This window comes from Drosophila subpulchrella, chromosome X (assembly GCF_014743375.2).
Source record: "Drosophila subpulchrella strain 33 F10 #4 breed RU33 chromosome X, RU_Dsub_v1.1 Primary Assembly, whole genome shotgun sequence".
Lineage (NCBI taxonomy): Eukaryota > Metazoa > Arthropoda > Insecta > Diptera > Drosophilidae > Drosophila > Drosophila subpulchrella.
This window is the reverse complement of record NC_050613.1, coordinates 7,231,454-7,259,105: the sequence shown is the minus strand read 5'-3', so window position 1 is coordinate 7,259,105 and position 27,652 is coordinate 7,231,454. Positions and strand designations below refer to the sequence as shown.

At 36.2% G+C, this 27,652-nt stretch overlaps 1 protein-coding gene across 6 annotated transcripts; it reads right to left on the bottom strand.

Moving 5' to 3' along the window:
- Positions 1 to 607: 607 nt before the first annotated feature.
- LOC119558382 (putative protein kinase C delta type homolog) lies at positions 608 to 25,221 on the bottom strand. 6 transcript variants are annotated; one of them, XM_037871907.1, is made up of 15 exons: positions 25,097 to 25,221; positions 21,211 to 21,559; positions 19,928 to 20,265; positions 18,915 to 19,030; positions 18,768 to 18,853; positions 18,565 to 18,694; positions 4,859 to 4,960; positions 4,036 to 4,119; positions 3,688 to 3,824; positions 3,448 to 3,621; positions 2,119 to 2,273; positions 1,904 to 2,051; positions 1,392 to 1,571; positions 1,179 to 1,319; positions 608 to 1,115 (listed from the first exon to the last, which is right to left on the bottom strand). In XM_037871907.1, exons 2-15 carry the CDS (start codon positions 21,301 to 21,303, stop codon positions 966 to 968), a joined length of 2,034 nt encoding a protein of 677 aa, XP_037727835.1. In that variant the 5' UTR covers positions 21,304 to 21,559; positions 25,097 to 25,221; the 3' UTR covers positions 608 to 965. The 6 variants fall into 6 exon arrangements, with proteins under 6 accessions (XP_037727835.1, XP_037727834.1, XP_037727838.1 ...); XM_037871906.1 differs by lacking the exon at positions 25,097 to 25,221 and adding an exon at positions 24,279 to 24,424; XM_037871910.1 differs by lacking the exon at positions 25,097 to 25,221 and adding an exon at positions 24,279 to 24,418 and having other exon boundaries at positions 3,688 to 3,734.
- Positions 25,222 to 27,652: the final 2,431 nt, after the last annotated feature.

The following is a 27,652-nucleotide window of genomic DNA, read 5'->3' as shown; positions in this document are numbered from 1 at the left end:
GATGTAAGTGGCAAAAGCAGAATCCAAAAATTGTTTATTCAATAATTGGATCTGTTTACCTATCAGCAAATTGACTGATGATTTTTAAGTTTACCACTATAAATGTATCAAGAAATCCAAAAACGTTTTATTATAACGTTACATAGTATTTTACATTATTTAAATAAAATATTATAACGATAGGCATTTAAAAAAACCAAATGCTCCAATATATGCCATTCTTAAGTTTGAGAAATTAATTATTTAATAAATTCATTAAAAAATTAATATAAACACGTTAAATTTGTCCCATTGTTATACCATTGAAATGAAAAATATAAAAAAACGGGCCCAAAGAAATAATGCCCATTTTGTTTAGTCCAGTATTTCAAAAAATATAAATACCACACATATTTAAATATATACCGAATGGGCGATATTTCTCTAAGTGTTATAATAAACCAATGAGGTAAGTTCGAAAAACCGATATACGTATTTAGACCAGACTTAGTCTTCCGAAACGCACTGTACGTATTTACACTCACGGGAAATACAGCTAACGGTAGCTTAATCACAATCCTATCTGATTGACACATTGTATTTTATTCACCATTTCCATACAAGCCTATTGTTTAAATTTTTTAGTTTTTTATTTCTCATAGACGTAGACCTTTGCTTAAACACTATATTTAAGAACAAATAATTTTCAAAAAAAAAGATTTATATGCGTAGGTATATATAGGTAAATATGAGGAGGGATATCTGTACAATTAGACTTAGACATAAAAGTATAGCTAACTGACTAGAATTACGCTCAAAATTTAAATGGGTTTCATGGCTTAACTAAGGGGTATTAAGGTTCCGGTTTCCTTTTTCAAATTCTTTGGTCGTTAATCCTTATGTTCATTTTTTTTTTGTTCCATAATAAATATTTACATATACAAATACTGTTGCTCTAAATAATTAATTAGGATATTAATTAGGCTTTAGTCCAGGGTGATGTGAGGATTCGTGTAGGTGAAGCCGTGGAACTGCTTCTGATCCATGGAGGCCAGGATCTCCTTATCGATGGGGGTGAGTCGCACCCTTTCCCTGGTAAAGACGCGATCGAAATATTGCGTATCCAGGGGGTGTTTCTTTAGGGACAAATATTTAAAGTTATTAACAGCAGTGGGGACAAAAAGCGACTAAACACCTACCACTTGGGGCTTAAAGGGCGGTTCTATTTGCCGCTTTTCCAGTAATCCCCAGTCGATCGGGCGGAAAAAGATATGATCAGCTATATCACCAGCTGGACTATATTGTGAACCAATACGCTTCGTGTAGTCCTTCTCCAGCAACTATTTTTAAAAGTTAAAATATAATATTATCTTGTACGGTATAGTATATATAATATATTGTTTTTTTCTCACCCCCTTGAGTATTCCGGTGGCCTCGGCGGATATATAGACTGGGAACCATGGAATTTCGTTGCAAATGGACCAGAAGAGCTCGTCCTCATCGCAGCCACTGAATGGTGACTGTCCGATCAGCATTTCGTAGAGCAGCACACCAAACGACCACCAATCCACATTCTGATTGTACTTTTCACCCTGGAAAATATAAAAATTAAATATCAGTTGGGTCCATTCCAATATAGAAAATATATATTTGGAATTTTTAATATAATTTTGTATTATAAATTAAAAATTATAATAAAAAGATTGCTTAGAAAATCATTTCGATATTATCCAATATGAAGAGAACATTTGTACTCCTCACACAAAAAAAAAAACAATATTACAAATGATTTTTAAACATCATATACATTTTAGGTATTTTTTGTAAAATTGTTTTTTTTTGGTAATTTTTTCTAGTAAATGTTAGACATTTTAAATATATTTTTGCATTGTTAACTAATTAAAAAATATTTTCGGATCTTTACCTTAATGATTTCGGGCGCCATATAATCGGGTGTGCCGCAAAAGCTATCGGCCGTCTTGTCCAAATAGATTTGCAATTTGCACATGCCAAAGTCGGCAATTCGAACATGTCCCTCGTAGTCCAGCAGGACATTATCCAGTTTGAGATCCCTAAATGGTAACAGAAAATGATTAACATATAGCAAGCAATAAAACATAAAGATCGGACTAAGCTTACCTGTAGATAATGCCCTTTTTGTGCAGGAACTTGAGGCCCGAGATTATTTCGGCGCCATAGAATCTGGCCCGCTCCTCGGAAAAGCGTCCGCTCTCCTGGATGTGGAACATGAGATCACCGCCATTCAGATACTCCATCACGAAGAACAAGTGGCTCTGCAGGATATAGGCGAAATAGAAAATATAACGAGCGATTCTTTAGTTCGAGAATAGACGAGAGACTTATAGCGAGAGATTGAAATTGAAATTGCGATTGAGAGATCGTCCCCCAAAGTCATAAATAATTAAAATACCTTCTAATCGGTGTCAATGCAAGACGTTGCAGTTGCAGTTGCATTTGCAGCAGCAGATGCAGATGCAAATTTCGGATTGAGAGAACACAAAAAAAAAAACAAAACTAAGAAGCGGACAGACAGGCACCCTGATCTACATGATGTCCGATCGACGTCGTGTGCCCCAATCGATGGCCAGACCCCAGTGATCTAATAATAGCACGTTTTACCTTTCCTCCGGCTATAAATAGCCAGCTGATCGACTGTTCTATATGATAAATATCGATCAAGGGAGCGGACACACCTCCGAGTGGTGACCCCCACCTGAGGATTGCCGCTCAATGAGAACTGAAATGGTGCAAAGTGCGCATATAACACCTTGCGTTTGTTCTGAAGGTAAAAACACCTGGAGATTAAATATTTTTTTTTAGAAAATATTTAGTATTCCGACTGGACTGGTGGATTTACTCTTCCATATAACATAGAACATTATAAATAAATTGATAATATTTTTAATTAAGGGGTCATTGACCTATGGTTACCCTAGTCAAAGTCTTGGATTCTTTAACACATTTGAAGCGCATTAAAAAAATAGTATTAAATGGAAATGTAATCAATAAAAATAAATTTTATTAAAAAAATTATGCTATTTGTTTTTAAAATAATTTCTACTTGATTATTACATTCAATTTCTTTCAGTGCATGTGAATGAATTCTGTTTCATGTATATTCCTTTAAGTTTAAACAATAAGTGGTGCTTTTTATTTTTATTAGGATTTCACACTAATATAATGTAAAAATGTAATGTAATTAAATGTAAACTCAATTTTTAGCACGTAACAATCTATATATTTTAGTGATATTTAGTTTTATATTGTTTTTAAATAAAATATTATTAATAAAATAAATGTATTTTTAAAATGAATATCATTTTTCGATAAATATTACAGAATACAACTTTAATTATGTGACAATATATTAGATTGTGTAAATTCTTAAAATTGTTATATTGATATAAATAATTATACAATGTATATTGTTTATTCTTAAAAACTTACCTCCGTCTGAAAGGTGCAGAATAGATGACACAGATAGGGATGTTTGGTGCCCAGAGCCAGGACCTTGCGTTCAATTAGCGTCGAGTCCACATCGTCGTCCTCCAGGACAACGTCCTTTTTAAGGCACTTTATGGCATAGTAGTACGTGGTATCACGCAGCTCAGCCAGCAGAACCTGTTCACGATAAATTAAATATTTTAAATTTCCAATAAAAATTCGTTAAAAACACTCGAAACTCACCTTGCCAAAACTTCCCTTGCCAAGAACGGCCAGAAAGTGGAAATCATCTACCGAATAATTCTTAAATCTAGGTATTACTGTTGCTGGCGCAGTGAAACGTCCGGATTTTTGGAATTGTGAATATGTATATGATGTTTCTGTGCGATCGAGACAGCAAGATATTTAAACAGTTGGAGAAAGAGGGAGAAAGTCATGAAATATAGATAAAGTTAGTTAAACTCTTTGGGAATATCTATATTAGAAGAGTAAAATTATAGATTATGTTTGTTCATGAGCAGTTTCCGATGGTCACTTGAGAGCAATTTAGGTCTATATATGTGGGGCTTATAACATTTATGTTCGGCATACCATCGTGTTCTTCGCTGGCCTCGATTTTATAGGCTGGATTCAAACTGGGCGGTGTACTGGGTGAGTCACGGGCTTCTCGGGCTCCTAATTGTTCGAGAATATTAGTCCGGGTCTTGCACATAGACCTTTCTTAGATCTTTATTTATATCATTAATTATTTGGGACTGATTTTGCTCACAGAATGTTCAGGGAATTAAATGTTGCGATGACTTGATTAATTTATTATTATTATATGAAAAAAACTTGTAGCATAAAATAGTCTAAACTTAAACCTTTTAGAACCTACAAAATTATTGGACAAAGAAATATTTTACTCGCATTCTAAATAACCGAACGAATTTAATGAAAAAGTACGTAATAAGTTTAAGGATTTCCAAATATAATTTGATATATGATACAATATTTCAAAGATTTTTCTATATTCAATGAAAAGACACTCGTCATTTGAAGGATTTCCAAATATGTTATATATCATATGATATTTCAGAGCTTTTTCTTTCGTTAAAATATGCATTTCAGACTTTCTAGACTATTTCCTGGTTTTGATTATTATTTTTTTTTCCATGAACATATATTTATTAAATTGACTCCCAAGCAAAAAATTATCTGGGATATTTCACAGATCTTTATTTCGTGAAACATGTGTATCTAAAAGAAAGAGTTCCCCAAAGTATTTCCTGGTTTCCAGTCATTTTAATCAACACATTCTAAATTTTGTTCGAGCAAAATCAGACCCATACATTCGAGGCACAAATTATGAATATTATTTGGCCTCCATCGCAGCCATTCCGACTGTGATTTGTGCATTTTGTCTGGTTTTTACCTCGCTTCACGTGGTTGAGTGCCTCGACGATGAGTTTCTGATTGACACCGCATAAATTGGCCGTGAGCCGCTCGCATTTCTTGTGACAATTCACGTCACATTCTGGTTCGCGTGTTGCGATTCGATTTTCGATGTGGACGTGGATGTCGGCGAAAATGTGGATGGGATGCCCACGCATGGCATCGCATTGGAGGGGAATTAATTGCAAACAAATTATTATTAAATTTCTTGTTGCGGCAGGCTGCGAGGGTTACCCAATCTTCTGTTGCGATTTATTGGCTGCACGCTTTTCGACTCGAGGAAAATGTTTTCTAATTGGAAATTTGGTAACTAATGTGTTAAGAAATGCACCTATTTTTGGAATTTACTCGACATGTGCAATCTTAAGAGCTTATAGACTAGTAGATAATAAAGATTGATTTTTAGAATCAATCATGTTTGGTGACTTAGACGTCGAATATGTGAAATCCATATTTGAAATATTCGATTTTCATGTTTCTATGATTGGTTAGAAATATTTTTTATAAAATCAAGTTCAAGTGAAAATTGTATTCTTTATTGTGGTATTATATAAAAAAATGTTTAGTCAAGAAACGCGGAAAATTTGAGTCTTAAATAGCTTTTCACATATTTTCCTACGTCCACATATTTTCCAATTTTTATTGGTAAAAAATGATATTATGTTTATTGGATTAATTAAAAAGTAGATAAAGTCGTTCTAAACAGAGAAACTATAGATTATAGGAAATAACAAAATCATAAATAATGAAATTATTTTAATGATATGTCATTATTATGTTTGAAATATATTTTATTATATTTATTTTCTCAAGGCGTTGTTTAATATGAAGAATACATTAAAATTTGTACAGATAGATATAACAAAGTCATCGGACACTTTATTTATAATATATTTTTACATAGGCTTTCATTTTTAACTTTTCGTTGTCAATTATTTCTTAAAAAAAATCTAAATACAACAGTTTTAAACCTGATTTCAAGGCTTGACGACGACTACAAATAACTTGCATAATTTCTTTAAAAGATACGGAGGAATCTGAAGAATTTGGCAGTTTCCTTAGTTTAAAAACCCTACTTGAAGTACAACTGATAATTGTTCTCAGTGCACAGTTTTAATGACATGAATTTCCGTTGATTATTTTGGGTAGGAGGTTCTGCTCGCATAAACAATGCGAATCCGCAATTGTTGCTGCCCACTTTGATTGAATTTCCAACAAATTGAGGCGGATGCCCGGATATCACGTATACGCAGTGTGGCAGGGAAACACAAAACAATTGCAATTTCGCGCTCTTCTAGGGAATTTATATAATCTGGGAATTGACTGTATATTTGTATCTGTATAGCCCATAACTGCGTTGTTTTCTATGGTTAAATCAACTGCAGGGGAATGTCTAGATACGTATAGTATCTGTGCAGATATATCTGAATATATGTACATATATTCCACAGTCTCGCATGCGAAAGCTTTCTCTCTGCTCAGACAGACACGACGATGACCTAAACAATTTGTTTTCATTTGTTGTTTTGGCTAAAAGTAAAATGCCAACTTGTCGATTCTTTCTCTTTCTACTTTTTTCTGCGGCTTCTGGCAGCGGATCTCTAGCAAATTCTCGCACAAACATCAAGGAAACGCCACCGCGGAACAGTAAGCAACGATACATTTCTCGGTGAAAAATTACATAAAACACGAATCGAGCGATAGAAATAGGAAGTCGATTTGCCATATTCACTACTGCACAGAATGAGTAACAAAGCTAATAAATAATGCCATAAACAATGTAGAGGGTACTAAACTACCACTTTTTATGCGATTTTTCTAGCAATTAAAAGAAGGAAATGGCTCTAAAAATAAGTAACACATAGTATTTTAGAAAAATAATATTTTCGGCAGTTACAAATAAATTCATTTAAATGAAACACAGTGTTTTAAGAGAAAGAGAGCGCAGGTAAAAAATAAAAAATCCAGTTTTACCGAACCTGAGCCACTTAAGGTAATTAGAAACAGAAAAAAACATTAAAATAGTTTAAGCAAAAAGAAAAATCCAGAGAAGAGTAGATAAAAAAATAATATTTCAAAGAATAATTCTTTCTTAATAGAAAAAGAAATTCATTCAGGGGAAAGATAAAGAAATCAAACCATATTATAATAGAACATAGTAGAAAGAATTTCAAAACACACTATTATATTCGCTTATTAAAAAATGCCAATAAAAATCACAAACTTTAGTAGTCCAGAAGTGTCCCAAAAAATAGAAAAAATGTATCTTTATCACACAATTGCCCAATAACTCACATCATTTTTCCAGCTGCAGGTCGTTGAACCAGTTTCATTGCTCAGAGAAAATAATTTCGAGTATTTTCACTTCCTAGTTAGCACTTTGAGTTCGGATGCATTACTATGCCATCGACTGGCCGAGAAAACATTCTTATAGACGGGCCATCGTTTTCCCCGGATGATATACTAGCTATTGATCGTTATGACTTTGTTTACGTATTTCTTTGTGTCTCTATTTTACCCCAGAATTGTTTGCATGCCTGCGGCTGCTGCTATCTGTATATTATATCTCATATCTATAGATCGGTGTTTTGTGAAAACGAAAGCATTCCGAAATGCCTGGCGTAGACAGTAAATCGAAAGCTCTTTTTTGATCCGGACACGTGCCGCGCACTCAAGTGACCAGCGGGGAAAAGGGAAGGGGATATGCTTAGATGTACACCGAAAGAAATTGCAGCAATAAGTCATCTTAATTACTTTCAAAGACTAGAAATATATTTTCATCAAAGAGATTTAATTAGTTTGTAATGTAAAAATACATTTTAATCTATCTAAAGGTAAGACATTTTTAATTCGAAATTTTTGTAGCAGATATTTAAGTATTTCTGATTAAGAACTCGCAATAATGTTGTCTACTTTAAATTTCACATTTTTTCTATTTAACATTTTTTTAAAATATTTTATATGTTAGGTTCTTGAAAACAAACTACTTCTCAAAAGTTATAAATATGAAGAACGAAATTTAATTTAATTTAATTTGGGGTAAGAATGTGGAATACCAATTTATATAACTTTATAAAAATAGTAAGTTTAGAAAAAAGCAAGAAACAATTGTTAATTGACATATTAATAGATTATTTTTCAAATTTTAACTTTTTTGTCAAAAATATTTTTCAAAACAGGTTCATAACCATTTTTTAAATGTAAAGTTTAATAATATGGATACTTTAAAAATAAATTGTAAAGAAATGGCTTACAAAAGTTACACTTGAGAAAACCGATTACGGTTCTTAAAAAACAGGTTTTAAGCCATTTCTTAAATTTTTATTAGCTTAAACAAAGACTTTTAAAAATTGTTTATTAAAAGAAATAGTAAGTTACCGGCTTAAAGAGACTAACATTTAATAGTCCCGCTAATGACTGAAAACAAACCCTTGTAACATTTTGATGGCACTTATTGCTGTGATTTTTCTCTGTGTATTTACTGATCTGTCCGCTGTTTTTTTCGCGAATCGAATATCGGGAATCGGAGGCCTTACCTAACATCTTCTTGGGACTGGAGGGCGCGGTGCCGCCTTCGAATCCGGAATCGTTGCTGCAGGTGCTCATCCGGATGATGGAGGGCGAGCTGGAGGTGGAGGCGCCACCACCACCACCACCTCCCCCGCCGGTGACGCCCAGAGTGCCGGCAGTCGAGCCGGCGGAACTGGGTGAGTCGACCACCGTTGTGGCCGCCGAACTGCCACCCTTGGTGGCCACCTCGAGATCCTCGGAGCTGCCGCTGCTGCTGGAGGAGCTGCACTCCTCGCCGCCGCTCTCGTCATCGCTGTCCTCGTCCAAGGAGCCACCGCTGCCCTCCTCGCTGCCACTCTCATCGTCCGTATTCTCATCCGAGTAGACGATCTTCTCCCGCTTCCACAGGGGACGCGGTGTGGCCACCAGTGGATAGCGCGGCGCCTCCTCCTTCACATAACACTTGTTCGTCGTATCGATTTTGATCTTCTTGTGCGGATCGAAGCGTTTTGCATCAGCGGCGGCGGCTTTCGCCTTTTGCTTCTTCTTCTCCTTGCGCTGCTTCTTCTTCATGCTGGCGCTTAGATTCAAACAACCGTCAACACTGGAATAATCGGAGGAACTGATGTTGCTGCCGTCGTCGTCGTCGCTGTTGCTCTCGTCGTCGTCGTCTTGGCTATTTTCCGCCGACGAGGGTATATAGTCCTCTAGCTCGGCATCAACGTCTCGCAGACACTGTGCCAAATTCGATACTGTTGCAAACTTTGATAAATTATTGCCGACGCCTTCGCCGCAGCTGTTGTTGCTGCTGAGCGAGGTAACAGCAGCAGCAGCATCAGCAGCAGCAGCAGCAACATCAGAAGTAGCAACATTAACAGCAGCAACACCAATTGTTATCGTTGTGGGCGTTGTGGTTGCATCGCCTGTTGCCGCCGGCGATGACGCATTTGTGGCCTGTTGCTGCTGCTGCTCCTGGTGCTGCTCATGTTGCTGTTGCACTTGCAATGCTTGTTGCTTGCTCGGCGATGTTTTGGCCGCCTTTGTGGGGGCCAGCGTTATAAATTGATCGGCATTGATTGGGGTCACATTGCTCTCAGACAAAGCTGTTACAGTTTCTGTTGCTGTTGCTGCTGCTGGCGCTGCTGTTGCCGCTGGCGTTGCTGTTGCAGCTTTCTTTTTGCCAACATTTGTTTTGCCGGCACTTTTTGGCTTTGTCGTTTTCGGTGATTGCACCTTTGACTTGCCCGTTGGCTCAGCGGCTTCCGTCAATTTCGTTTTGGTTTCCGTTTGTGGCACCAATGTTGCTGCCGTGTCGGGCAATTGCTGCTGTTGCTGTTGCTGCTGCTGCTGCTGTTGTTCCTTGTGCGTTGTTTTATTTATTTTCGTTTCAACCGCGGCTGCCGTTGCCTGTTGTTGTTCAGGTGACTTGGCCGGCTGCCCGCTATTTATTTTTGGCCCTGCTGTTTCGTTCAATTTTGATTTGCCTGTTGCTGCTGTTGCTGTTGGTGTTGCTGTTGCTGTTGTCATGGCTAAGGCGTTGCCAGATTGCTTGGCCCCCTTGGGTGATATTGTTTTTCCTGCAGCAGCAACACTTGTTGCTGTCTTTGGTGTTGCTGGTGTTGACTTGGCTTCATCTGGCGCTGGTTTGGCTTGTGGTGTTTTTTGTGGTGTTCCTGGTGCGTCAGCTTTTGTTTGTGGTGTTGCTGTTTTGATTTGTTGTGTTGCTGGTGTGTCAACCTTTGTTTGTGGTGTTGCTGCTTTGACTTGGGGTGTTGCTGGTGTGTCAACCTTTGTTTGTGGTGTTGCTGCTTTGATTTGTGGTATTGCTGGTGTATCAACTTTTGGTGGTATTATTGATGCAGCTGCCTTAGGTTGTGGTGTTGTTGGTGTAATAACCTTTCTTGTAGGAGAATCTTTTGTTGGTGTTTCGACTTTTATTTGTGGTGTTGTTGGTGAATCCTTGATTGGTGTTGCTGGTAAATCCTTGATTGGTGTTGTTGTTGAATCTTTGATTGGAGTTGTTGGTGATTCATTTATTCTCGTTGTTGTTAAATCCTTTATTGCTGTTGCTGCTTTAATTGGTGAAGATTTTGTTGGTTTCTCCACTATGATTTGCGCTGTTAAAGCCGATTCCTTGGTTGGTGTATCAGGCTTTGATTGTGGGGTTGTTGATTTTGGCGATATTTTCACTTTAATTTGTGGTGTTTTTGGTGAATCTTTTGTTGGTGTCGCAGCTGTTGGCTTGGTTGCTATTATTGAGTTAGCCTCCTCTGTTGTTATTAGTTTTGGTAGGTCTTTTTTAGGAATTGTAGTTGCTGTTGACTTTGATTTAATATCACCGGTGGTTGTCTTGGCTGAGATAGTTGTTGAAGAGTCTATTTCAGATGTTGATTGTTTTGGTATGTTTGATTCTGCTTTCTGTACTTCCACTTGGTTAGTCTTCACTTTCGTTGGAGTTAGTGGTACTGAAGATACCTTTTGAATGGGTGTTTTACCCCCTGTTGTCACTATCGAGGGTGTTGTCTTCAGCTCGATAAGAAGTTCCGACTTGAGTTTGGGCGTCGTTGGTGTCTTTATATCTGTCTTTGTTTCCTTGGGCGTTGTCGGGGACTTCGGGACTTCCTCTTCCAAAAGCTGCTCCTGTCGCTCGTTGAAGACCTTTTTGCGATTGGTCATGTACAGCGTTTCCCTGGAACCTATTTGCGACCAAAAGTCCTCACCGCTCTCTGATTTTTGGATGGCCTTTCGAATGGGTTTGGGCGTTGCTACGCCCTCAACTTTGGCCTCAGTTTTGGGTTGTTGTACCTCCTGTTTGCTTGCCTGGTTATTTTGCTGTATAGCTGCCTCATCAAAGGTGAAAATCTGTGCTTCACTCACGTGTTGCTGTTTTTGGGCCTTCTTCAGAGGCGATGTCTTGGCCGTTTTCGGGGCTGCCTTCATGAATCCTTCGGGCAGAGAGGACGACGACGATTCCTCCTCCTTTTGATCCTTGGGCACTGTCTTTTTCTTCGGCAACTTGAAGACCTTGTGTATCTGATGGTGCTCCTCCACGGTCTCCACATTCACGGTGAACTTTGGCTTGGGACTGGGACTTGGGGTGGAACTGGAACCGGAACCGGAAAGGGACACCAATGGCTGCACCAATAGGGACTCCTCGTTCAATTCCAGGACACTTGGCATATGATCCACTGGAAGTTGAGGGGCATTTTCCACCTCCACAATGGCGGTGATCTTGTGGCGCATCTTCTTGCTCTTCTTGGAACGCCTTTTAGATCTCTCCTTGAGATCCTCATCGTTTGTGGTGGTGCTATCGTGACTGGATCTTCGCTCCAGATGGATCAACTGAAAGGTTCCGGAATTTGATTTCTGCAGCTTGTTCAGTATCTCCTGTTCTTGTTCCTGAATAATGGAGGCCCGACGTCTCAGTTCCCCGGCATTCAGATCATCATCGATCTTATCCGATGAAATATCCTCGCAAATGTCATGAAATGTAGGACATTGCACCAGGCTTAGACGTCGAATGGTCTCCTGCATTTCCTCCAGATCTGAACCCTCCTTTTCCAGCTCCTTTTCGTTTTTGGAAGTGATCTCAACCTCCTGGATTTGTGTTTTCTGAGCAGTTTGTGGCTGACTAAGTTCCTGAACTCTGGCCTGATTGAAACTGGGCACCTCCTCCTTTTCATCTCGTATGTAGAATCTCTCACGAAGCAATTCTCCGGGTGATTTCTTATTGCTGGTGGTGGGAAAAGCGGCCAATTCTTCTGCCAACTTTTGGCGCCAACTCAAACTGGGTTCTGTGGCAGGGGGTAAGTCCCTGAATTGATGTTCCTCTACTTGGGTCTCCTTCTTGGGACTCTCGGCACTGCGATCCTTGCTGCGTCTTCGTATGGTGGAGAGTCTTACGACAGGGCGATTTCTTTTGATGGTGGACCTGCGATTGGGTCTAGTTTGGGCATTGGGATCTGGGTTTTCGGGAGGTGCTTCCTTGGGCGAGGGTTTAACCTCCTCTTCCTTTTGCTTAACTTCCTCCTTTGGTGGCTCCTTCTCCTTTTCCCTTTCCTCCGTTCTGGTGGTCACACCCCTGCGATATCTCGATGAACTCACATCGATATCCGCCGTATTGATAGCTATAGGTCTGGCTGGTATATATCGACTACTGGCACCAGATGAAGTGTAACTGGGAGTTGTGACCGAAGTACTGTACTTTGGTGAATTGATTCTGGTGAGGGGCATCAGACTCGAGTGACCACTGTGCCTGCCCGTCTCCGTTATTGTGGTCAACTTCGGTTGATATCTGGAGCCCAGGCCGTGGAGGGAGCTACTTCCGCCGGAAGTTCCGCTCGTATAGCTACTCGGAGATCTTGGGGAGGAGGGACTCAGGGGCACCATATAGCTAGCCGGATACGAGCGGTTATAGCTGGACGTATAGCTCGATCCGGGCGTAGAGCCCAGGCCCAAGTTGAGGCCCAAACCGGAACTATAGTATGGCGAATACAGTTGGCTGCTACCGCCACTGTAGTAATAGTTGGTCGAATCCGAATACAGGGGCATCTTGCCGCAGTCACTCAAACACCACAAAAAATAAAATAAAACAATTCACAGTACACGAACAAAAACGTTCGATTTTTGTTTGCTTATTTTCCGGCGCTTTTCCGCTGTTTTTAGCTTAATTGTTTCCTTCGGTTCGTTTAGGCTCTCATATTTTAATCGTAATTACGCTGTTTTCGAAGGGGCATATAAATATCTTTATCTAAGTGGCACAGTGGGACTGACTTTTAATAGAACTTAAGCTAAAAAAAAATAATGGAAAGTTTCAGTAACAACATATTGCATTTTATAGTTATATTAGGAAAGCTAGATAAAAAAAAAATTAAAAAAATTAATAAAAATGTAATTGCTACTTCAAACAATTAATGGACTGTGCTATTGAATCACTGATAAAGAAAATTCGTGTTCTAATTGAAATATTTGTCACAGTTGTTCATCAATTGAATTTTTATTATTTTAAAATATTAAAATATTTAATAAAACCATTTAATTTAATCTTTAAAGTTGGAATTGAATAATAATTTTTTTTTAAATCATCGTAACTAATATTTTCTACTTTGATTTAAATGTGTTTAAACTAAAACTAAATTTAATATGTTTTGTTCTATTTTATTTATTGATATTTTAAATATATAGACTTTTAAAATACAATATGCCGATATTCATTTTCCCTATTCCATTATTCCAATACAGTGATGCCACTGTACTTCCCCATTCGGTCATTTGTCTTGAACTAATTATACCGATACAATTGCCCAACTTTTCAATTCTAATTCGATTTTCGGCCAAGCCAACTCGATGTCAATAACTCAATTTAATTGCTAAGGCTAATCCCACATATAATTGGGCAAGATGATAAATTTAGATTGGGAACGGGCAGAGATTCACCCATAAATTCGGTGGCACTTCAGTTTATTTTTCACAGGTTAACGCTTGCTTGAAATATGTATTTTTGGGGGCTGCCGTAGGAATGTACAAATGTACCTACATACATATATTTCGCCCTCCGACGCTGCCGCAGTTTAATTATACAATTTTTAGAGATTTCAAAACGGCTGTCATAATGTGCCAGCACTTGGCAATACCGAAGTCACATTAATTATAGCCTAATTGGCCAAAAGGTTTAATTCCCCATGATCGAACGAACCGTCCGATCGAAATTAAATCGAAGCAGCCAAATTTCTTGCAGATTTCCGCGTACCAATTAAATATTGCAAATAGGCATAAATATTGTACATATTGGGTTCAAGAATATATTTCGTTTATTCGCTTGATAATAAGAGTGGTAATTTAAAATATTAGCAAATTTGAAGAGTATTCAAAGAATCAAAGATTATTAAATGGTTTTAAATATTTTTTAAAAAATAAAGGGCAATACTTTAATGATTATATTTACTTTAAATAATGAAAATACTTTAATTACCTCTTAATTTTTTACCACCATGTATAAATCGAATTTTTATAGCATTCTTTTGAATGCATAATATGCCGAATCATCCTAAATGGTCATAAAAAAGATTGATAGTGATTTAAATTTCTTTGAAAAATGAAAGCTAATCAAATTGCTCTGTGAACTTGATAAACAAAGCGTTTCCAGGAATGTTTTATCCTCAATTGATATTTAAAATTTCTTCAAAACCTAGATTTCTACTTATTGAAAATGGAAGCGAATTGAAATTGAACTGTCATTGGCTGAAGGTCAGCCTGGAATCGATGGCTTTTCAATTATTTCAATGGACTTTTCTCGCTCGATATATGTTTATTATTGGCATTCGCCTTTGCCCACATGTGCCATATAGAAATAGATATATAATCCGATGTAGGAGATAAATTTTTTCGCATGACGTAAGCGCTCACGAGTCGTTGTCTGCGATTTCCCTCAGCGATTTTCCACGCATAAATTGCTGACAGTTTTGTTGTATCGTTTTATAATTATATTTTTTTTATTTTTGTTAGCCACTTAAAACACAAGGTGCGTTGTGAGTTTCATTTGCATGGATACTCTTTTGTGTAATATTTTTTTTTTAATTGTTATGGTTTTTACCGTCAACGCGAAAGGAGAAAAAAATAAGGAGCTAACTCGACGTGGCGAACGCATTAACGAAAACTACTGAAATGTGAAAGGCAGCGCAGAAAATTTTCAATTCCGATTCCTGAACTCACAAACACACACGTCGATTTTCACGGGAAAATTCGAAGTCCGTCTGTGTGAGAGAGAGGCTAACTTGGCGGCACAGTATCTGTGTCCGTGTGTCTATCTTGTATCTGTATCTTGCGGGCCCTCTGCATCTGTATCCGTGTTGAGGCACGGGCACAGGCCCAGATCACCATTTTCCTCTTCATCTTTCGATCATCTCTACGTGTCTGCCAATTTCGAAATATGCCCCTCAGAATTTTCAACACACACACCCACTTCTATGGTGTGCCATAAGTTTCACACGAAGGCGAGCGGTTTTTCGAATTTCGAAAAACCATCCAAAAAAACACTTTTGACGTGTTTGAAATTGCCGTTCATCGTTTTTGCACAGCGAAAGTAAAAGCGAAAAACGAGAGAGTGAGAGGCAAAAACTCATATCTGAGAGATACAAAAGAAAATGCAGAGAAAAGAGAGCGGGGCTGTCATAAAATATGCGGAACAATTAACTAAAATAAGTATGAGCAAAATGTATCCCACTTGTTTGTAACAGAAAAAGTAAGACCCAACGTTACAGAATTTTTACAATATTATTTTGTATTCAGACAATGAGGAAATATGCCAAAAAATGCTGTGGAAAAATGTAGATTTTTAAATTTAAACACTGAAATCCCAGAAAAAAATGGTCCCCATAAGACATCATGAAAACCTTTATAAAACCTTAGCTCAGAAAAGGTTGAACAAATTGCTAGGACTTTTTCGCGTAAATAAAAGTTTAAAAGAGGCTCCTTTAAAAGGAAGAATACGTTAAATTTTAGAAGATTTTGTTCAAAAGTCTATCCCTTAAAGGTAAACTTTAAATATATAGGTAAAACTGCAAAGTTTTTACAAACAAGTATATTCAATTCACTCGGAGAAAAAACGAATTCAATCAAGCCAAGATAGAAATAGACAGAAAAAGAGAACTAGAAATGTGGGATGGCTGTCATTAAACGTGTGACCAATTAATTGTCGCTAAAATGTATATAAGCCATAAATTAAACGAATTAGGCAAGTGTAATCAAACATCAAAGTGTTCATTTGTACAACGAATAGTGAGAGGTCTATTTCAACAAATTATCTCTGGATTAGAATAGTGAATATGTTGCCATAAAATTTGGGAAAAATAAATTAGAAACTATTTTTTAAAGATTTAAGTAAAAGAAGTAAGAACGATTTTACTTATAGTTAAAGGTGCCCTTTTATAAAATATTATGAAAAACATAACAAAATGAAAGACAGATGTTTTAACCTTTTTAACCTAAGATTTGGAAAATATTTTTATATTAAGCATTGAAAACTCGCAAAAACATCGGGTAACATTTTCGGCAACATGGACTAAAGGTCCTCCTGGGCGATCATCAATCTGCCTGTTGGTAGCACCTGCTATCAAGATGTTTGGCTAAATTTGTCCATCCCCCCGACGCGAGGAAATCGAAAACAAATGCCAGAAATGCCGCACGTAGGATGTATCTCACATGAGAGGTGCCCGTAGCACTCGAAATCGTACATGCGATGCTAATGGTGACGCTTTTCGGTTCCGCAAAGTACATTTATAGACCCGCTGGCAAGAAGAAGAACTTGGAAAGCGCCAAACAACTAGAAATAGAACTGCAATATGCTCTTCTGTCTTCTTTTTTTTTTTTTTTTGGTTTTTTCTGCTGCCTCAGTACTTAATCTTTGCGATTTATAGTGCAGGGGGTGGGGGAGATCGGCGGAATATATATTTCTGTGCGATATTTTTGCCACTGCATTCCTGTCCTGTCACTCGCAAAAGTGCTTAGCCATGGGATTACTCTTTCACTTAAAAAAGCATATTATTTTTAATAGTGTATGGGTGATTAGTTTTAGTGTCATATCACGAATATATTGTCGTTTTAGAACCCATTTCGTGCTATTTTTATAAGAAAAGTAATTTTACAGGTATTTAAATGACAGGGTTTTCTATGATTACTGAAATTTCATTCCCTCTTCTATAATGTACCTATGTACCTAGTTTGCTTAGCTGTATGATAATTTATGATATGCCGCAATAAACTTTAGACTCTTTTTATACATTCATGTTGTGTCTTATCTTATGAAAAAAAACTATGAAAACTATGCAAATAATGTAGAAATTATTACATGAATAACCCCAAAACATAGTACTGTCGATACAATTTTAGTTCCCAACTTGGCAGAACTATACCAATTAATGGGTATAGTGCCAGTTGATCATGACAGGATTTTTTGTTGGCTGCGTTGATATTTTCGACTTGTTCGGGACGCCATGTTTTTTTCCCTTTTTCTCATGTCTTCTGTTGGCAAAGTCGCAATAAATTGATTTCTAATGCAGTCTGGCTATCTGTCTATCTATCTATTATATGCAGTGATTTCAGCTTAATCTGGCTTTCGCATTATTTCCGCTTTGATCGCGCACACAGCGAGTGAAAGTATTTTTTCCTTTGTTCGCCGAATAAAAAAGAGCAAATAATATTGCACAATTTCATGCAGCTGCTTAATGTATGGTTCTCGTTTTGGTTGACAAAATTACGACACCATTGAAAGAGTTTGCATATATTTTAAGTGGGTTTCGTTTTAATTGCACCTCCAGCAGAGCAGTAATTTTATTAAATTACAATTTCGAATGGGTACAACTGTATCACGTATACGCAGTGTTGGCTCGGAATAAATAATTTTCTCACAGAAACAATATTATATTTGGGAGAATTTCGTTAAATGGGTTACAATTATTAATTACCATACTGGGACTCTGTTGAAACATTTCATTTTACAGTTTCCAAGTTGATATGTAAAATAAACTGATACAAATATTCAGGGATATTTCCTAACATTATTTCAATACATTTTTACACCGATGAAAATAATACATTCTATGCCGAGAAAAACCCAGTAAACAGTAGGGATTTACCATTATTTGTAACATTTAGTACCCCTTATAATTTTCGACCGTTACATTTCTGGTGGGGAAGAAAAGCCCCACATTCTGAGGTTGTTATAACCACTAAAAAAGGGAAAGCTTTTAATAAAAAGCTCTGCGGCTTACCTCTGGCACAGATGGTGCCACCTGGTTAAAGCTCGAGAAAATATAGCCAATGTTTAAATCGCAACAGGATAAGGTAAGAAAAATAAAGGACCTTAAAATAATAGCATATCATACTGTCTGTATAAATTCTAAGAAATCATAAATGATTAAAAATGTTAAGTAATTACATGAACTTAATAGTTTTCAAAAGTTTTTAGATTATTAAATATATTTTTAAAATATTTCATTTTAAAACAGATTTGCATGAAGTAAGTTTTATACAAGTATTTTAAAATGTATAACATTTCATGGCAGGACAAATGATATTACGATAATTTAAAATATAAGAGATATATGATTTACTTTTATTTTAATAGCCAAAACTTATAGACAAATATATATCATACAAAACGGATGCTGAAAAACTCACCTTCACATTTTAGACCCTGAATAAAAAATCCGCCCATCAACGATCCGCAATGGTCACAAAAAGTGGGGGACATAAATGTGTGGGGCTTGAATCGATGTGGCATATCAATCTTGAAGCGTTCTCGCAGTAACTTAATTGGTGAAAAAATAGTACAGAAACATAGAAATTGGTTTGGCAGGTTTGAATAATAATTGGGGACCTACAATTGTACTGGCAGAGGTGAAAACGGAACCGGAACACTTTCCCAACAGCTTATCGTGGCACTTTTTATGCACCACCGTCTGGCAAACTGTAAAATAAGTTTTATATTTGAGAGATATTGCAGTTTCAAGATAGTTGTTTCAACTTACTTATGCACTGGTAGCCCTGCTTGCCAAATCCCCAAAGGAACAAATTACAGAAGGCACAAAAGGTGGGCTGGCGGAAGAATTTCGCCACAAAACGATGACCATTGATGTCGTGGGTTCTGTAAAGTTAAAGAAAGTATTATAAACAACGACGTGCTCTTCAAAGTTAAAAGAACAAATATATTCACTAAATCTCTAGCTATTCCATTGTAATTTGACCATAGGTTAAAATTAGTTGAAGATAATAGCAGCTTTAGTTCTTAAACTAAAGCATATCAATTTTACTTATTTACAATAATAATTAGAACAGTTAATATATATTATATTATGTCAAAAACAGTACACATAGTAACAACTCTATTCTAAAAGAAATTATGTTGAGGTCGCTATACACATTTCATCAGTAAAGTTATAAACTTAAAAGTATTAATTGTTTATAAACTAAAGAAAAGGTTAGTTTCAGTTTAACAAAGACCTCATAAGCTGCTCATTTTATAGTTATCTATATATCTACGGCTTCATATCAAAGAATTTTTTCTTATTTATGTTATTACACACAAACAAATTTAATGTACAATTGGCCAATACGGATAGTTACGTAACTGTAAAAAAATGTTTCCAACTATTAAAAACAGTTGACTTGTATTTTATTGTTTATTTGGTAACTATTGAATATTAAATTTACCATAAAATGGTAAGTTCTGTTCATTTTGTTGTTGGGAGAGTAACTATTACGTTGCTCAAATTAACAATTTGACGGGTTGGGTCCATTTAACCATTATATTGGTACATTCTACCTACAATTTTTTTTGTGTATTTATTTATTTATTTATTTACATACTGCTTGCTTAAAGTTTAAAACTAAATCAACAGGGATAGGCAGCCATAGCTACTTAGGCTTTAGGCTGGCTTAAAGATCACAGTTTCAATTTTCTACTCGGTTCTTAATTACTAAGGATATAATTGATTGTGTGTGTAATCCTAACACTTTCTATATAACTATGTTTCAAACTCACTTCTGGTGCTTGATGGCCCCGCGACGGTTGGTAATGCTCCTTGGGCGGGTCCTTCGGTCCACGTAGACCCCACCGCCAGTGACGCCACCACCATTGCCACCAATGCCACCCCTGTCGCCCCGTTCCGCACCGCCCGCACTGCTCTCCCGGTCATGATCTCTGTCCCGATCCCGATGGTATGCCTCCTCCTTGGAGTGCTGGCGTGGCAGCTCGAAGGAATGCTTTCCATAGTGGTCCCTGTCCCGGTACTGATCCCTTCGGGCACCGGAGGCACCACTGCTGCCACTCAAACCACTGCCTGCACCACTGCTGCTGGTGGAGCTCTGTTTGTAGCGACTCTGTAAATATGAAACATATTTATTAACAAATGATTTTCAATATGGGTGCAAAATACATAAAATACCTGCATTATATAGTCTATTTTTTAAAAAGTTAAAATTAAAATGTTTAAGTAATGTTGCGTTACCATTAAATATTTTTATAACTCATTTTATATTATGAATACCTTAATAATGTGGTACAATTTATTAAATATAAAAAATATATATATATATCCATGGAAGGACCTTTCGCGTTGTACTACTTTATGTTTACTAGAAAAAAATTTTTTAATAATTTCAAATGTAAATTTTATTATAAGAAGCTCCAGTTCAATATAGTCTTATTTAAAATAACTAAAAGTGGAAATGTTTGGCTACGCCTGCTAAACAATTTTACATTCAACTACCTCATTTTTATTAAATACCGAAACACACCTGCTATAAGGTAAATAGAATACCGGGAAAACACTTAAGTCTCTGTTTACACATTAGTTTATTTCTCGTTAATTGTTCAACAAAAGCTTAGCAGAACAGCATCTAAATGGTATAAATTTGTTAATATACCTATTATTATTTAATGTTTTCAAAATGACTAGGCAAATAGCGCATTTTAATTTTGCTTCCAAATTTGTGGGAATTGATGATGGGAATGGGAGATGTTTTGAAGATTTTAGGGCTTTGTATAAAAAACGGTGATAAAATGTGTTCATCTTTTTAAATAGTTTTAACTATATAAGGAGAATGTATAGACAAAAAAATATGTAAAACAAGCTGAGCAGCACAGATACCGCGATGATATTAATTAATATAGGTGTAATATATTCTTTGAATTTTTTTCTGGGTAGTACAGGAAAGGAGAAAAAGCCTTTATATTATAAGATAGTATTATCATTTAACCAATTTTCGTAACTGATAGGTACCAAATTTATTCAGTTCTAATGGGTTATTTGCGATGATAATCACCTCATGACGGGACGATCCTCCCGAGCTGCGAGGTCGCTGGCTGCTCGAGTTGGTTGTCTTCTGCTTTCGCACCTGGGCACGTGTGAACATCATCTTGTGGTCTCCCGGTTCCGCCTCCAAGTCCGCATCCACATTCGATATGATCTTCCCCCAGCTATTTGGGCGTATTCGTGGGCTTCTGGTTTGTGTTTCGCTAGCGGGTTTATGCCGTGTACAAGGCTTTTTCTCTTATATTTATATTAAATAAACAGCTCGCATTTTTGGTCAGCTGTATGTTGTATCCTGCTTTTGGTGTACTGGCATTTTCGCCACGACTGTTGGCCAGGTTTAAAGACTCGTTGATGGATAGCTGAAAGATAGCGAGAGCACAGGGGTAAAATCAAAAGAATATAAAAGTATACTACATGCAATATACAATCGGTTCGGTTGGCGGAATAGCTGGCAGTTCCGCTGTGGATCGTGCCTTGATACAATATCGCCCTCTAAAAGCACTGCTCACTTTTGATCCCCCCTCCCCCAGAGAATTGTGTCACATATGCGAAATGACATTGACAGGAGGCGGTGGAGGGGCGTCAACAGGGGGAGGTGTTGATGGGGGTGAAGGCAACCTCAAGAACCATTTGTCTAATGTCTTACTGACGGTCTCTAAGATCTATTAGTTACACGGCAATAAAATTGAATGAAAAAATCTATATTTTAAAGAGTAGATTGCCGAATTAAATTTGTTCCACTGTGCAGAGTTTCTAATTTTTTTTAGGTATCATAAAGTTGTCAAAATACTACTTAAAAACGTAGGAAGTGCAAAGATTTCATATTAAATTTAAATATTCCTTATTATATATAAACATATGAAATTTTATTAAAAAATATTAAATTAAACAATTATTTATTATTTATCAAATATGACTACCATCTACTTTGATTTAAAAATTTTCAAAAATAATTCGGACCATTTATAATTCTTTGTATTGACTATTGCTTTTTTTTATTTAAATAATTTAATACGAAATTTTAAATCAAGCTTGCAGATATTTAGTTTTACTAATCCATTTATGTATCAGTGTATATTAATAATAAGTGAACTTCTTTATTATTTATTTGTGATATTTAAATTTGATTTAAAACTAAAATGATTGGATCCTTACTCACAATTGGTCTTATTTATTTATTTTATTTATTCTCAGGTTAAAAGGCAATTGAAAATTACCTTTAACCTATGTTGTTTTATTGCAGCTATAGCTTCTGTGGCCTTAAGCTACGTTTTATATATAATAACTTAAATTTTTGTTGACCATGTCTAGGTTTTAAATGAGATGGTATAATTTTGTTGCTTTTAATTGGCCTTATTTTAGGTGAATATTTGTGGTTAAGTTTAATGTTGTAGGAAAAGTTTTTTATTTTAATGCTATATTTTAAAAGCCAATTGATCTTAATTACATATATTTATTTTCTAAAACACACTGTTGTGAAAATTACAAGATTTAATTGGTTACCGAACTAAATTTATTCGGTTCAGGCCAACTCAATCTTTTCTGTCATCAAGCTTTTTTTCTAGGACGATAAAGTTCCCATTTTATGTTACAAAAAAATGTTAAATGTTTTTCCCAGAAATATTCGGTTGGTAAAAACAATTTGTGATTCAACGGAATTAAGTTGATTCAAACATAATTTGCGTATGTATTGGATGGCTTTTAATTCTTTATATGTATTTTCACAGCATTTTGGATTTTTTTTAGATATAAACATATATTTTTTGGAAAGGTGACTGGAAAGGCCGAATAATGTATTCCGAAATTGTAAAGCTCTTCACACTTAAGCGAAATTCTTGGAGGGAATCCGCTGGCAAACGTTTAAAAATATGATTTCTGTTGTTGCTTCGACGCGCCACCAAAAATAAGCTCTTGATTCATTTCAAATTTGTTGTGAATGCTTTTGACCGCCCCCGCCACGCCCTCCACCACCGCCCTCCATTCCCGCTTGTTGTTAATGTTATTAAAAATAGAAATTAAGTGGCGAATTGTGCGAGATTGCGTGCCAATTGATTGCCGGATATGATAAAAACACAAACAACATGTGCCAAAAGTGAGGCAACTATATGATCCGATTCAGGGTTAAGGTTTGCCAGTCGATCAAGGTTGGTGTCATTATGGATTCAAAAGAATTTTAATCTGATTTTGGGGATCCGTGAAGAGTTCATATATATGTTCGAAAAGCAAAAACAAAAACAGAAAATAATATATATAAGAAATATCCAGGGAGGATTTCTATTATTTTATGCACTTTACCGATTTCCTAAGTAACAGGAACTGTATTATATTTTATAAGATTTAATGGATTTTAAATTCAAGCCTAGCTATGTTTATAAGGATCCAACAATTTCATGTGACTTAAAATTTTTTATAAAAATGTTTGCACTCAGATTTTCTGTTTTACTTTCTTTCTTTTTTATTTCTGTTATCTCAATACCATTTGTTTAGTAAATTAGGTAAGTTTTGCCAATTTTTGCTCAAAATTTGTGTGGCTTTAAGCATTTCAAAGCTTCTTTAAACTTAAATAAATACAATTTAATGTTTAATTTTGAATAAGCAATGTATATTGAAAAGTATTTATTTACTTAAAACCTTTCCAAAAAAAATTATTAGGACTGTTCGAAGTTTACTTTGATTATTTATGTTTATTAAATACGCATTTGTGTCACTTGTTATATTATATTTTTTGGATTTGGCATACATTGCCCAAGACGTGGGTTAAGAAAAAATATTTGGCCTTAGGATACTGGCATCCCTTTGATAAACAAACGAAGTTTTCCAGTTTTGTGAACCGTATTCCACTGGTTTCTTTTTGTTTACTCTAGAATTTCAAACTTTAGACAGGTTTTTTATGGTTTTTTCTTATACACTTTTGTATTTCATTTGCCGTGAAGGTTAACTTCCATCAAGAATGAAAAGCCGAAACTTTCCATTGAAAATTTTTAAAGTCACAAATAATGATCTTTAACAATCTGAAGACCACTCAGCTCAAAACATTATTTACATATTAGGTGCTAGAACCGTAATGTCCAAACTCACACGATCGATTTCTTTAATGAACTGATTTCACACCGCTGATCCATTTTGGTTTTTGTTATTTCCGCTGCCAGCAGTTTTTGTTGATGGATTATCGAGTGGGCCATCAGAGATGACAAGCAGTTTATAAGGGGGGTATTCCGAATGATCGAAGGATCCCAGCTTTTAGCACGTGTCCAAAAATCTATTTGAAAGAGGGTGGGTGTTAGGGAGGGAAATGAAAACGGAACACAAACACACTGGAAAATGTGGTGGGATGGGAAGTAAAGACGATTTCGATTCTGGACTTTTGGGGGCTACTATAAACACATTCCACATTGGTACACACGATAATAAATATTTCGTAGTGAAATGCTTTTGTTTTAATGCCCCGAAAAACACAGCGCAAATTGACTGTATGATTGTGCGGTTGCCAGAGCGTTCTTTTGCCTTCTCTTCTCCTTCTTATATACATTTATATATATCCGTATATAGTTCTATATGGGTGTGACGTCATGCCAGGGGGGAAAGCCTTTTTGGCCAGGTGCACAGGTGTGGCCATTCGAAAATGTGTCCCCTTTTGTCCATTTTGTACCATTCGCACTTTCACCATCACCAACACTTTCACTTGAAAATAAAAAGAAAACTTCCACGCACTTTTACTTGGCTGCATCACGCATACGCCACGTTGCACATTCCATATTTTCAAACTTGTCCGATTTGTTGTGTGCAGCGACAAACAAAAAAAAAAAATATGAAAATAATGAGATTTTGTGTATATATATATACAGGCGAAAGTCGAAAAGCCACGAAATTCTTAATAAAGCAAAACAAGAACACACCGAAATGGCAACAACGTGGAACAATACAAAAAGCCAGCCGCAGAAAGTAATAATAAATAGATTCGAGTATCTGTCAGATACAAAGATACAACGTCAACGCGGAATCTTCCGCTCTGTTTGGCCGCTGCGTTCGCACGGGAGCGCACAGCATCCGTATCTGAAAGTGATATACCCGGAGACTACTATATCCGAGAACGTGCCCGATCTGTATCTGTATCGGTCCGTCTGCATCTGTATCTGTATCCATCGAATCGCATCCAGAGAGAAAGCGAAAGCCCAGCGATCTCTGCTCTCAGTTCTGTTTTTCTTTCGCGTTGCCCTCATCCTCCATATAGACAATATGTGTTTTCATCATATACCTCAGCAGGGCCCAACGATCATGTGCTCTTTTTACATTATTCTTTGAATTTTCATCTGGTTCTCAATCGCATGGAAGATGGCGCTAGAGAGAGAGAGAGCGATGGAGAGTCGCATTCGAAAGCTTCACTGTACCGAGAGAGCATCACTGTGCTTGCAAACAAAATACGTAAACTTAATTCAATTCCTTAAGACGTTTTTATCCTTTGAATTTAATTAAAATTTACGTAAGAAAAAAAACATAATATTAAATCTTGTTTTTTAACAACAGTGTTAATTAATAAAAATGCTATTATTGTTATTATATTTTTATTTACCAACATTTTTAAGAAGGTATATATAACAGAACAAATTTAAAACTTATCATTCGACTTCCAATACCAAAATAAAATAAATATAGGTAGTAATATTTCCTAATAATCTGTTATAATGAAAAACCAAGTTTAAAACAAAGTATTTAAAAAAATCCAGTGAGTAAATCAAGATAAAATTAACCATATTTTAGAAAAATGTACAAAATAAAATTGATCTTACCTTATATACTTAAATATAACTTGTCTTAATTAATTTTATTATAATAAAAAATGTAATATTACCCCCTTTAAGATTAAAAAAAAAATATACTTCGATTTAAAGGAGAATTTCTATTCGATTCCCGCTTAATTTTCCGAAAAAGCTGCAGAAGCTTTTTTTTTGGAATAGGCACGCGCCCTCTCATTTTCCCCAAGCTCAATGTTTATTTATGTATTTTGTTAATTTAAATCTATATGAAAAGAAATGAGAGGCAGGGAGTTAAATGCTGTCAGTGCCAGAGAACCCAAATTCATTGGCACTTGCAAAACATTCTGAAAAGAAGTGCATGCCAACGTTCTTAATTTCTCGAATATTTTTCTTAAATCAAATCGATCAGCTTCGTGATACGGACCAATCAATTTCCATAAGCAATTCGTTTTAATTTTCACACATCTACAAGTTTGTAATGAAGTTGTATACTGTTAAATGAAATGCAGTATCAATTATTGCCAATCATTTACGAATGAAAAGTGAATTTAAATTTAAATACTCGGTGGATGAAATTAGCTAGTATTAAATACTTAGCTAAACGTTAAAAAAACGAAAAGTCTGTAGAAGAAATGTTAAACATAATTAATTTTATAATCTGTAAGTGTAAATGGGATTATGCTTTGATTATCAATACCCATCTACATCCCAAAAAATGTCCAAATCGGGCCATTCATTAAAAAGTTATAAAGAAATAAAGTGTGTGACCTCGGAAACAGTCGATTTGCTGCATGCCTATCTCCATCTCCCTCGCACTCTCCTTAGCTGATTAATGGGTATCTAAGAGTCAATGCCGTCGACTATAAAGTTCTTCCTTGTTTGAAAATGTGGAATTGTCCAGTCCTACCCTGCATATTTCCGCTATTTCTCAAATTTATATCAGTACTTTTCAACAAAAAAATATTTTTAGCCTAATCCCTTGATTTGTGAAACGATATCTTAGTTATGAATTGAAATACTTAATAAAAGATCCTATACTTTGTCTCCAACATATTTAAATATTTTATTCAACATAAAAAAAATTTATAAAATAAATAATAAGTAAAGGAACCAATATCTTAGGATTCTACGTCTTAATATTATAAATAAAGTCTATGTAAAGCAACCACTGCCCTTCAGACACTTTCCACTTTCCCTGCCCTGTTTCAAAATGGCAACTTAACCCGTGATGACCCCTGGCAGCTCTCCACCATCGGACAGCATCGGATATTGTCGGACAATCCGGACGGACAGGACTCCGCCGGACTTTCGGCGGGACATCTCCACTTTGACTGAGACTTTGCCAATGCCCATTGGTCAAACACCGAACAATGATTGAGTTTCGATTCAAGGCCGAGCTGGGAAAACTTTATCGTTTAACTTTTCCGAGCTTGGGGGAGTAGGTCGGAGGTCGGAAGTCGGGGGTCGGGGGTCGGGGGTCAACAGCTGCCGCCTCTTGGCATTTGTATTCCGAATTGGCCACACTACTGATTCATGGGCTTCATTTTCCGGCGGTTTGTCTGCCGAAAGCGAATTGAATGGCATAAATCAGTTGGCCAGACAATAATGAAAATGCTTGCCCATATTGCCACACTTATGTATCCGCATCCGCATCCGTATCTGTATCTGTATCTGCATCTCGTCCTTTTGCTTATTGTT